Consider the following 12717-nt stretch of genomic DNA (forward strand, 5'->3'; position numbering starts at 1 on the left):
AGCTCACCCCACCCCCCCCACAGCTCCCCGTTCCCGCCCCCTCACAGCTCCCCCCACTCCCCCCCCACAGCTCCCCGTCCCGCCCCCTCACACAGCTCCCCCCCCTCACAGCTCCTCGCCCCCCCACCCCACTCACACCTCCCCGCCCTCCCCCCCTCACAGCTCCCCGTTACCCCCCCCACCCAGCTCCCCACCCCCTCTCCCCCTCACAGCTCCCCGTCCCGCCCCCTCACAGCTCCCCCCACTCCCCCCTCACAGCTCCCCCCACTCCCCCCTCACAGCTCCCCCCCACTCCCCCCTCACAGCTCCCCACCCCCACTCCCCCTCACAGCTCCCCACCCCCTCTCCCCCTCACAGCTCCCCCCCACTCCCCCCTCACAGCTCCCCCCCACTCCCCCCTCACAGCTCCCCACCCCCACTCCCCCCTCACAGCTCCCCGTCCCGCCCCCTCCCAGCTCCCCCTCACAGCTCCCCACCCCCCCTCCCCATCACAGCTCCCCGTCCCGCCCCCTCACTGCTCTATCCCACTCCCCCCTCCCAGCTCCCCCTCACAGCTCCCCACCCCCCTCCCCATCACAGCTCCCCGTCCCCCCCCCTCACAGCTCCCCCCAGCTCCCCCTCACAGCTCCCCACCCCCCTCCCCCTCACAGCTCCCCGTCCCGCCCCCTCACTGCTCTATCCCACTCCCCCCTCACAGCTCCCCCCCACAGCTCCCCGTCCCGCCCCCTCACTGCTCTATCCCACTCCCCCCTCACAGCTCCCCACCCCCTCTCCCCCCCACAGCTCCCCGTCCCGACCCTCACAGCACCCCGTCCCCCCCCGACAGCTCCCCATCCCGTCCCCTCACAGCTTCCCCCCACCCCCCGCACAGCTCCCCGTCCCCCCCCCCACCCCCCACAGCTCCCCGTCCCCCCCCCCCACCCCCCGCACAGCTCCCCGTCCCCCCCCCACCCCCCACAGCTCCCCGTCCCCCCCCCCCCCACCCCCCGCACAGCTCCCCGTCCCCCCCACCCCCCACAGCTCCCCGTCCCGTCCCCTCACAGCTTCCCCCCACCCCCCGCACAGCTCCCCCGTCCCCCACCCCCCTCACAGCTCACCCCCACTCTCCCCCCACAGCTCCCCGTCACCCCCCCTCACAGCTCACCCCACTCCCCCCCCACAGCTCCCCGTCACCCCCCTCACAGCTCACCCCCCACCCCCCCCACAGCTCCCCGCCCCGCCCCCTCACAGCTCCCCACCCCCCCTCCCCCTCACAGCTCCCCGTCCCGCCCCCTCACAGCTCCCCACCCCCCCTCCCCCTCACAGCTCCCCGTCCCGCCCCCTCACAGCTCCCCCCCACTCCCCCCTCACAGCTCCCCACCCCCCCTCCCCCCCACAGCTCCCCGTCCCGCCCCCTCACAGCTCCCCCCCACTCCCCCCTCACAGCTCCCCACCCCCCCTCCCCCCCACAGCTCCCCGTCCCGCCCCCTCAAAGCTCCCCCCACTCCCCTCCCACAGCTCCCCGCCCCCTCACAGCTCCCCCCCACTCCCCCCTCACAGCTCCCCACCCCCCCTCCCCCTCACAGCTCCCCGTCCCGCCCCCTCACAGCTCCCCCCCACTCCCCCCTCACAGCTCCTCGCCCCCCCACCCCACTCACACCTCCCCGCCCTCCCCCCCTCACAGCTCCCCGTCCCGCCCCCTCACAGCTCCCCCCCACTCCCCTCCCACAGCTCCCCGCCCCCTCACAGCTCCCCCCCACTCCCCCCTCACAGCTCCCCACCCCCCCTCCCCCTCACAGCTCCCCGTCCCGCCCCCTCACAGCTCCCCCCCACTCCCCCCTCACAGCTCCCCCCCACTCCCCCCTCACAGCTCCCCCCCACTCCCCCTCACAGCTCCCCCCCACTCCACCCTCACAGCTCCCCCCCACTCCCCCCTCACAGCTCCCCACCCCCCCATCCCCCTCACAGCTCCCCGTCCCCCCCCCTCACAGCTCCCCCCCACTCCCCCCTCACAGCTCCCCGTCCCCCCCCCTCACAGCTCCCCCCCACTCCCCCCTCACAGCTCCCCACCCCCCCTCCCCCTCACAGCTCCCCGTCCCGCCCCCTCACTGCTCCATCCCACTCCCCCCTCCACAGCTCCCCCCCACAGCTCCCCGTCCTGCCCCCTCACAGCTCCCCGTCCCCCCCCCACAGCTCCCCGCCCCACCCCCTCACACAGCTCCCCCCCTCACAGCTCCTCGCCCCCCCACCCCACTCACACCTCCCCGCCCTCCCCCCCTCACAGCTCCCCGTTACCCCCCCCCACACAGCTCCCCACCCCCTCTCCCCCTCACTGCTCCCCGTCCAGCCCCCTCACAGCTTCCCCCTCCCCCCTCCACACAGCTCCCCGCTCCCCCACCCCCTCACAGCTTCCCCCTCCCCCCCAACACAGCTCCCCACCCCCCTCCCCCCATAGCTCCCCGTCCCCCCCCACAGCTCCCAGTACCCCCCCACCTCACAGCTCCCCGTTCCCCCCCTCACAGCTTCCCCCCCCCCACAGCTCCCCGTCCACCCCCCACCTCACAGCTCCCCGTCCCCCCGTCACAGCTTCCCCTCCCCCCACAGCTCCCTGTCCCCCCCCTCCCCCCACAGCTCCCCCTCCCCCCCCACCCCCACAGCTCCCCGTCCCCCCCCACCTCCACAGCTCCCCCTCCCCCCCCACAGCTCCCCCTCCTCCCCCCCTCACAGCTCCCCATCCACCCCCCCCTCACAGCTCCCCCTCCCCCCCCCACAGCTCCCCGTTCCCCCCCCCTCACAGCTCCCCCTCCCCCCCACACAGCTCCCCGTTCCCCCCCCCACAGCTCCCCCTCTTCCCCCCCCACAGCTCCCCATCCCCCCCCAGCTCCCTGTTCCCCCCCCCCACAGCTCCCCGTCCCGCCCCCACCCACAGCTCCCCGTCCCCCCCTCCCCCCCCACAGCTCCCCATTCCCCCCCCCTTCACAGCTCCCCGTTCCCCCTCCCCCCACAGCTCCCCGCCCCCTCCCCCTCACAGCTCCCCCTCCCCCCCCACAGCTCCCCGTTCCCCCCCCTCACAGCTCCCCCTCCCCCCCCACAGCTCCCCATTCCCCCCCCACAGCTCTCCCCCCTCCCCCCCACAGCTCCCCATCCCCCCCCCAGCTCCCTGTTCCCCCCCCCACAGCTCCCCATCCCGCCCCCACCCACAGCTCCCCGTCCCCCCTCCCCCCCACAGCTCCCCCCCCTCCCCCCTCAGCTCCCCGTTCCCCCCCCCTTCACAGCTCCCCATCCCCCCCAGCTCCCTGTACCCCCCCCCACAGCTCCCCGTCCCGCCCCCACCCACAGCTCCCTGTCCCCCCCTCCCCCTCACAGCTCCCCGCCCCCTCCCCCTCACAGCTCCCCCCCTCCCCCCACAGCTCCCCACCCCCCTCCCCCTCATAGCTCCCCGTCCCCCCCATACCCCCCCACAGCTCCCCGTCCCCCCCACTTCACAGCTCCCCGTTCCCCCTCCCCCCACAGCTCCCCGCCCTCTCCCCCTCACAGCTCCCCCCCCCCCCACAGCTCCCCGTTCCCCCCTCCCCCTCACAGCTCCCCCCCCCCCCCCCACAGCTCCCCGTCCCCCCCCCCCCCCCCCACAGCTCCCCATCCCCCCCCCCCACAGCTCCCTGTCCCCCCGGAATAACGATCCGAATTCAGACCAAACGGTTTGTGGTGTAAGGGTGGGGTCTCTCACCTGTTGGGTGAACACTGTCCCGGGAACAACCTGCCCAGGGAGAGAGAAGGGAAACCGTTTCAGTACAAGCCCAGGCTCCCTCCCTCCCTCCCTCCCTCCGTCCCTCCCTCCACCCGTCCCTCCCTCCCTCCCTCCCTCCCTCCCTCCACCCGTCCCTCCCTCCACCCGTCCCTCCCTCCCTCCCTCCCTCCACCCCCTCACCCTCACCGCTGCAAACAAAGCCTCCCAACTCCCAGTCAATTCCACCTGGGATTGCTCTCCCTCCCTCTGTCACCACCTCCCACCCTTTCTCCCAGTGCTTCACTCACTCCCTCTCCTTCTCTCCTTCTCCCCATCTCTCTCTCGCACTTACTCACATTCTCTCTCTCTCTCCGTCTCTCTCTCTCTCTCTCCTCTTCTGTCTTTCCCTTTCTTTCTCTCTCCCTCACGTTTTTCTCTCTCCTTCACATCTCTTCCTTTACTGAGGTGTGCGTCTCTCTCCCTCTGCCTCTTTTCTCCCTCTCTCCATTTCCCTCCCCTCCGTCTCTCTCTCTCTCTCTCTCTCTCACACACACTGTCTCCCTTTTCCCTTCTGTCTCACGTGTTCTCCCTCATTCTCTGTCTCTCATTCTCTTTCTCTTAGTCTTTCTCATTCACACATTCTCTCTCTTTCCCTCATTCACTGTTTTTTTCTCTCTCTCTCTCTCCCAGTGTCTCCCTCACTCACACATTTGCTCTCTCTCCCAGTCTCTCTCTCTCTTCTTTCATTTCGCTGACACATTCTCTCTCTCTCTCCTTCACGACTCTTCCTCGATCACTTTCTCTCTCTCTTTATGCGTATTCCTTGGTCTCCCTCTCTCCATTTTCCTGTCCCATCTCTCCCTCGTTCTCTCATTCCTCACCATCTCTCCCTCCCGTTCTGTCCTAGTCTCTCCCCCTCCTCACTGTATTCCCTCTCTCTCTCTCTCCCCCAGTCTCTCTCCCACTCTCTCTCTCTCCCCCCCCGCCCACTGTCCCAAGGTGCCTGGATCCCCAGGGAACGTCTCGCCCTGTCCTTACGGTGGAAGAGGCGGCAGTAGAGAATGGTAGTGACCAGTGCGAAGCTCAATCCCAGGAGGCCCAGCACCGCCCCGATGATGGTCAATGCTGTCTCACTTGTGATGGTCCAGGTGTGTTCTGAGGAAGGGGTCAGTCAGAGAGAGGTGGGGGGGGGAGAAGGGGGTAGAATTTACTTTGTGTTTGTAACCCCCCAGGAACGCCCACCCCCAGCACGTTCCCCCCCCCACCCCGTCCACCCACAACAACTCCCATGGGAGTGTCACTGGGACACAGACATCCCCCTCCAGGCTAATACCCTGGGGTCACAGGTTCCAACCCTCCCCTGGCAGGTTGGGGGTGGGGGGAGGTTTAAGTCAATGAATTAACACACACCCTCCTCCTTGGAGACCCCAGATTGTGGATAAAATCCCCGTCCGGTTCGCCAATGCCCTTTAGAGACGGGCAGCTGCTGCTACACGTGACTCCAGACCCACTGCCAGGTGCTTGCCTCTTAACCGCCCCCCCCCTCAGAGACTCTCAGAAGGGGGCAATTGGGGGGGAAGGGGAGGGGTGGTCAGGCAACGAACACTGGCCTTCCCATTGATGCCCTACGATGGAGTGATTGAGTCTGTAAATATTTGGATCGTGTGGGGATTCGGCGCAGTGCGGGCAAGTGGACAATAGCTCTGACTGGAGGCCGCCATGTTTGTGGGGTGGGGGGAGGGGGGGGAAACGGTGCTGCCATTTCTATGGGGTCTTACCGAGCGGGACGAGGAGTTTCCTGCCGAGGGCCTGGTGTTCCACTTGACAGGAATAGGAGCCGTCCACATGCCCACTCAGCGTGAGGTAACTCCGGGCCTGGAAGGCCTGGTTCCTCTGAGGGACGACGCTGACCGTCTCCAGGCCGTCGGTGATAACCGCTCCGTCTCTCAGCCAGCTCACCTTCACCTCAGCGGGGGCGAAATTCCTCACCTCGCACAGCAGCACCCTCTGACCGCGCCTCTCCTCGATAAAGGCTCTGACAGACGTGGGAGCTGTGGGCCCAGAAAAGGGACAGGGTCAAAGGTTAGGGTCAGCACTGGGCCAGAGGCATCAGAACCTTCGTCGCCTCACATCGCGACGCCCAAACAGTCGAAGAGCCGTCAGGGCCCTGTCCACCTCCACCTCTCTACAGTCATCCTCACCCTGTACTGCTGGGTGACCTTTTCTGACTGTATCCCCTCAGTGAGACAGCAAGTGCTTTTACTCACAAACCTTGGGGCAGTTCATAGGATCCCTACAGTGTGGAAGCAGGCCATTCAGCCCATCGTGTTCGCATCAACCCTGCAAAGAGCATCCCACCCAGACCCACACTACTGCCCTATCCCCGGCAACCCTACATTTCCCCGCGGTCAACCACCCTGACCTGTACATCCCTGGGCACTACAGGGACAATTTAGCACGGCCAATCCACCCTAACCTACACATCCCTGGGCACTACAGGACAATTTAGCACGGCCAATCCACCCTAACCTGTACCTCCCTGGGCACTACGGGGACAATTTAACACGGCCAATCCACCCTAACCTACACATCCCTGGGCACTACGGGACAATTTAGCACGGCCAATCCACCCTAACCTGTACATCCCTGGGCACTATGGGACAATTTAGCACGGCCAATCCATCCTAACCTGTACATCCCTGGGCACTACGGGGACAATTTAGCACGGCCAATCCACCCTAACCTACACATCCCTGGGCACTACGGGACAATTTAGCACGGCCAATCCACCCTAACCTGTACCTCCCTGGGCACTACGGGGACAATTTAACACGGCCAATCCACCCTAACCTGCACCTCCCTGGGCACTATGGGACAATTTAGCACGGCCAATCCACCCTAACCTGCACATCCCTGGGCACTACGGGGACAATTTAGCACGGCCAATCCACCCTAACCTGCACATCCCTTGGCACTACGGGGACAATTTAGCACGGCCAATCCACCCTAACCCGTACATCCCTGGGCACTACGGGACAATTTAGCACGGCCAATCCCACCCTAACCTGTACATCCCTTGGCACTACGGGGACAATTTAGCACGGCCAATCCACCCTAACCTGCACATCCCTTGGCACTACGGGGACAATTTAGCACGGCCAATCCACCCTAACCTGCACATCCCTTGGCACTACGGGGACAATTTAGCACGGCCAATCCACCCTAACCTGCACATCCCTTGGCACTACGGGGACAATTTAGCACGGCCAATCCACCCTAACCCGTACATCCCTGGGCACTACGGGACAATTTAGCACGGCCAATCCCACCCTAACCTGCACCTCCCTGGGCACTACGGGACAATTTAGCACGGCCAATCCACCCTAACCTGTACATCCCTGGGCACTACGGGGACAATTTAGCACGGCCAATCCCACCCTAACCTGTACATCCCTGGGCACTATGGGACAATTTAGCACGGCCAATCCACCCTAACCTGCACCTCCCTGGGCACTATGGGACAATTTAGCACGGCCAATCCCACCCTAACCTGTACATCCCTGGGCACTACGGGGACAATTTAACACGGCCAATCCACCCTAACCTGCACCTCCCTGGGCACTAAGGGACAATTTAGCACGGCCAATCCACCTTAACCTGTACCTCCCTGGGCACTATGGGACAATTTAGCACGGCCAATCCACCCTAACCTGTACATCCCTGGGCACTACGGGGACAATTTAACACGGCCAATCCACCCTAACCTGCACCTCCCTGGGCACTATGGGACAATTTAGCACGGCCAATCCACCCTAACCTGTACATCCCTGGGCACTACGGGGACAATTTAACACGGCCAATCCACCCTAACCTGCACATCCCTGGGCACTACGGGGACAATTTAGCACGGCCAATCCACCCTAACCTGTACATCCCGGGGCACTACGGGGACAATTTAGCATGGCCAATCCACCCTAACCTGTACATCCCTGGGCATTACGGGGACAATTTAGCACGGCCAATCCACCCTAACCTGCACATCCCTGGGCACTACGGGGACAATTTAGCACGGCCAATCCACCCTAACCTGCACATCCCTGGGCACTACGGGGACAATTTAGCACGGCCAATCCACCCTAACCTGTACATCCCTGGGCACTATGGGACAATTTAGCACGGTCAATCCACCCTAACCTGCACATCCCTGGGCACTATAGGACAATTTAGCACGGCCAATCCACCCTCACCTGTACATCCCTGGGCAGTACGGGACAATTTAGCACGGCCAATCCACCCTCACCTGTACATCCCTGGGCACTACGGGACAATTTAGCACGGCCAATCCACCCTAACCTGTACATCCCTGGGCACTATGGGACAATTTAGCACGGCCAATCCACCCTAACCTGCACATCCCTGGGCACTACGGGGACAATTTAGCACGGCCAATCCACCCTAACCTGCACATCCCTGGGCACTATGGGACAATTTAGCACGGCCAATCCACCCTAACCTACACATCCCTGGACACTGGGAACCCACACAGACACAGGGAGCATGTGCAAACTTCACCCAGATTGTCCCGTGGGGCTGCGCTCGAACCCGGGTCCCTGGAACTTTGAGAAGTGCGGCCCCAGAGAGGAAGTGCTTTTCCTCCCAACCTTGGCTCCGGTCCGAGCTAATCCCTATCAACCCCTCCTTCCTGCAGAGAGTATTGGAGCCTGTGCTGTCCTGTGCCCTCCAGCTCAATGGGAATCACCGTTTGGCCTCTTCGTACTACCAGCCCAGACACCCTGCGTTCAAGCGCTTCTCCGCACTCGTGCCCCCCCCCTCCCCCCCACCCCCCCAACTCCCTCAGTCCCTTCACCCTGTCAGAAACAGCCCACCCTCCAGACTCGGCAGAAGCTGAACCTACCGACTCTTTCCAGGGTCAGGTTGCTCAGCTCGGCGGCCTGCTTGATTTCATCGCAGACGCTCTCGACGCGGTTGGGCACCGTGGCGACGTAATCGGGGTCAGAATTCCTCCGGTCCACCTCCGCCCTGAGGAATGGTTGGACTGCCACGTACCTTCGGGTGTCCATATCGTAGAACATGACCGTCGCGCCATCGTAGGCATAGCGTAACCGAATGGTGGACATTGTGTCGTTGTCATAGTAGCAGTCGCACTGAACGTGAAACAGATGCAGATCTGAAAGGACAGCGAGCAAAAACACCACAGTCCATGGAGGTTAATTTGGAATAATCACCAGCGTCAAATCTCCAAGTGCAGATTCCACTCAATATAGAAATTAAAAATAGGCTTAAAACTCTCCAGGACACAATCAAATCTCAAAGAAAAGCAAAAGCAATGGATTGGATGTTAACTTGGGTGTGAACGACTGCTCTTAATGCTCCAGTGCACATCCCTGGACACTACGGGGACAATTTAGCACGGTCAATCCCACCCTAACCCGCACATCCCTGGGCACTACGGGACAATTTAGCATGGTCAATCCCACCCTAACCTGTACATCCCTGGGCACTACGGGACAATTTAGCATGGTCAATCCACCCTAACCTGTACATCCCTGGGCACTACGGGACAGTTTAGCACGGCCAATCCACCCTAACCTGATTAGATTCAATTACTTACAGTGTGGAAACAGGCCCAAACAGTCCCGTTAAAGAGTAACCCACCCAGACCCATTCCCCCTACACTTACCCCCCTGCACCTAACACTGCGGGCGATTTAGCACGGCCAACTCACCGGTTTTGGGCTGTGGGAGGAAACCGGAGCATACCCACGCCGACACGGGGCAGAGTGTGCAAACTCCACACAAGACAGACAGTGGGCCGAGGCTGGGAATTGTAGCAGGGTCCCTGGCACTGTGAGGCAGCAGTGCTAACCACTGTGCCACCCCCCCCAAATGTTAGCCAGGTGTTGGCAAAAGGCCTCACAGCCATGGAGTCGCGCAGCGCGGGAACAGGCCCTTCGGCCCACCCTGTCCGTGCTGATTCCAACCGGAACCAGACCCACCTGTCTGCTCCTTGCCCACATCCCTCCAAACCTTTCCTCTTCATCTGTCTATCCAAGCAGCTTTTAAAGGTTGTAACTGTACCCACATCCTCCACTTCCTCTGCCAGCTCATTCCAGGCCAAAAAAAAACCCATTCTCTGTGTCAAATTAAATTGCCTCCCATGTCTTTTTTGACATCTATCTCCACTCACCTTCACATTATGCCCCCGGTCTGGAAATCCCCCATCCCGAGGAAAAGGCAGACGCGATTCATCGTATCAATACCCCCCCCAAGATTTCATAAACCTCGATAAGGTCATCCCTGAGCCTCAAACACTCGTGAGAATAATCCGAGATGCTCGTTCGAACTGAAACCTTCCAGACCCCAGCACCATCCTGATAAACTTATTTAATATTTTCCAGAGGACTGAGGTTTCAAAGGATTATGGGGAAGTGATTGGAGTGGTTTCCTGAAGAGAGATTACTGAAAAGACGAGGCCTTCCGAGAAACCAAGGGACCCTCCGACAGTGCCCCCCGCCTCAGCACTGACCTTCTGACAGTGCCCACTCCCTCAGCACTGACCCTCAGACAGTGCCCCCTCCCTCAGCACTGACTCTCCGACAGTGCCCCCTCCCTCAGCACTGACCCTCCGACAGTGCCCACTCCCTCAGCACTGACCCTCCCACAGTGCCCACTCCCTCAGCACTGACCCTTCCACAGTGCCCACTCCCTCAGCACTGACCCTCTGACAGTGCCCACTCCCTCAGCACTGACCCTCTGACAGTGCCCACTCCCTCAGCACTGACCCTCTGACAGTGCCCACTCCCTCAGCACTGACCCTCTGACAGTGCCCACTCCCTCAGCACTGACCCTCTAACAGTGCCCACTCCCTCAGCACTGACTCTCCGACAGTGCCCACTCCCTCAGCACTGACCCTCCGACAGTGCCCACTCCCTCAACACTGACCCTCCCACAGCACCCACTCCCTCAGCACTGACCCTCTGACAGTGCCCCCTCCCTCAGCACTGACCCTCTGACAGTGCCCACTCCCTCAGCACTGACCCTCCGACAGTGTCCGCTCCCTCAGCACTGACCCTCTGACAGTGCCCACTCCCTCAGCACTGACCCTCTGACAGTGCCCACTCCCTCAGCACTGACCCTCTGACAGTGCCCACTCTCTCAGCACTGACCCTCTGACAGTGCCCACTCCCTCAGCACTGACCCTCTGACAGTGCCCACTCCCTCAGCACTGACCATCTGACAGTGCCCACTCCCTCAGCACTGACCCTCTGACAGTGCCCACTCCCTCAGCACTGACCCTCTGACAGTGCCCACTCCCTCAGCACTGACCCTCTGACAGTGCCCACTCCCTCAGCACTGACCCTCTGACAGTGCCCACTCCCTCAGCACTGACCCTCTGACAGTGCCCACTCTCTCAGCACTGACCCTCTGACAGTGCCCACTCCCTCAGCACTGACCCTCTGACAGTGCCCACTCCCTCAGCACTGACCATCTGACAGTGCCCACTCCCTCAGCACTGACCCTCTTACAGTGCCCCCTCCCTCTGTGCCAACCCTCCAATTGATCCCACGTGTGTTATTTGTGTCACAGACCTTTGTGTTTTGAGTTGCTGTGCTGTGAGACTGGGACGGGCTGGTACTGGTTACCTAGCACTGTACTTGGTGAGGTGTCGTTCCCTGACTGTGTCCGACCAGCTTATTGGTCTGGACTCGCCTTTCTCAAATCTCTGCTCTACTTTCCTATTCTTCTCTACTTCGAGCTCGTCTTCTCAGGCCATTCTGCCCCTCACGTGGGGGGGGGGGGTGCTATCTCTCTCAGCCCTGGTCGGCTCTCCATCGACTCAGCACTCGTTAAAATCTCTCACGGTCTGTTCGGGTTATGTGCGGCGGGCCCTTTGTAAGTCTCCGAGCTGTTGGCACGGTCTGACCCTCTCCTTCCAAGGAGGCCGGTTCAGCCCCCCCCCCCCCCCCCCCCCTCCCACTCCCCCCCTGGCACTTACCCGTCAAGCTGCCCACCCCGTCCAGGACTGAAGCCACTCCAGCCAGCAGTGCCCACTTGTAGAGAGCCAGCATCGTGAGAGCAGAGTGACAGCTTCCTCCAGGGGAGACTGACTGACTGACGGGAGGGAGGAGCGATCAGATTCCTGTGGCGCAGGTTCAACCCCAGGTATGCTGACGCACCCACCCTCGTCACAGTCAGAGTTCGTGGGGAATTTAACTCTCTTTTCCTCTGATCCTTTCCGAGGCGTCCCAGCGGAGAGCTCAACTCACACCACCGAGGCAGAGGCCCTCCAGCGAGGGGCTAGGATGGCGGGTCGATCCCTGAGATGGGGGGGGCGCAAGGCCTCAACACACCCCCCTCACCGATCCCCCCTCACCCCCGTCATTGTCCGACCATTCTCCCCGACGCCCCTCCCCTGGCACCCAGCCCAGCCACGGGACAGGCACCAAGGTCACCCAAGGCCGGCCTGACCTCAGCTAACGGGCTGCGGTGGAGGGACAGGGGGAGGGTGGGTGAGGGGGGAGCAGGGAGGGGGGGGGGGGGGGGTGGAGGAGGTGACTGGGTGAGGGGCAAGGCCACTCTGGGAAGTTCAGGTGACGCACCGGCCCGATCACAAAGGACCTTGTGAAACCATGAAAGGGTTTCATAGAGCATCGAACGTTCCAGAGCAGTCCCTTCGGCCCTCGATGTTGTGCCGCCCCTGTCATACTAACCTAAAGCCCACTCCACCTACACTATCCCATGAGCATCCTTCGGCCGGTCCAATGACGACTTAAATGCCCTTAAACTTGGCGAATCTACGACCGTTGCAGGCAAAGCATCCCATCCCCTCACTACTCTCGGAGTAAAGAAACTACCTCGGACATCTGTCTTATACCTATCTCCTCTCACTTTAACGTTGTGTCCCCTCGTGTTTGCTGTCCCTATTCTTGGAAAAAGGCTCTCCCTGTCCACCCTACCTAACCCTCTGATTATCTCGGATGTCTCTATTAA

At 62.3% G+C, this 12717-nt stretch overlaps 3 protein-coding genes across 3 annotated transcripts in view; all 3 read right to left on the minus strand.

Annotated features, from left to right (window-relative positions):
• The window catches only part of LOC140468612 (uncharacterized), a 1157363-nt gene that overhangs the window by 779823 nt on the left and 364823 nt on the right, over nucleotides 1-12717 (minus strand). The window lies entirely within an intron of this gene.
• LOC140468686 (T-cell surface glycoprotein CD3 zeta chain-like) overlaps nucleotides 1-12717 on the minus strand; it is a 684153-nt gene that overhangs the window by 50841 nt on the left and 620595 nt on the right. The window lies entirely within an intron of this gene.
• On the minus strand, nucleotides 3666-11849 carry LOC140468486 (SLA class II histocompatibility antigen, DQ haplotype C beta chain-like). Its single transcript, XM_072564567.1, has 5 exons — nucleotides 11723-11849; nucleotides 8622-8894; nucleotides 5485-5757; nucleotides 4745-4861; nucleotides 3666-3736 (listed from the first exon to the last, which is right to left on the minus strand). Exons 1-5 carry the CDS (start codon nucleotides 11793-11795, stop codon nucleotides 3666-3668), a joined length of 807 nt encoding a protein of 268 aa, XP_072420668.1. The 5' UTR covers nucleotides 11796-11849.

The sequence above is a fragment of the Chiloscyllium punctatum genome, chromosome 47 (assembly GCF_047496795.1).
Source record: "Chiloscyllium punctatum isolate Juve2018m chromosome 47, sChiPun1.3, whole genome shotgun sequence".
NCBI lineage: Eukaryota > Metazoa > Chordata > Chondrichthyes > Orectolobiformes > Hemiscylliidae > Chiloscyllium > Chiloscyllium punctatum.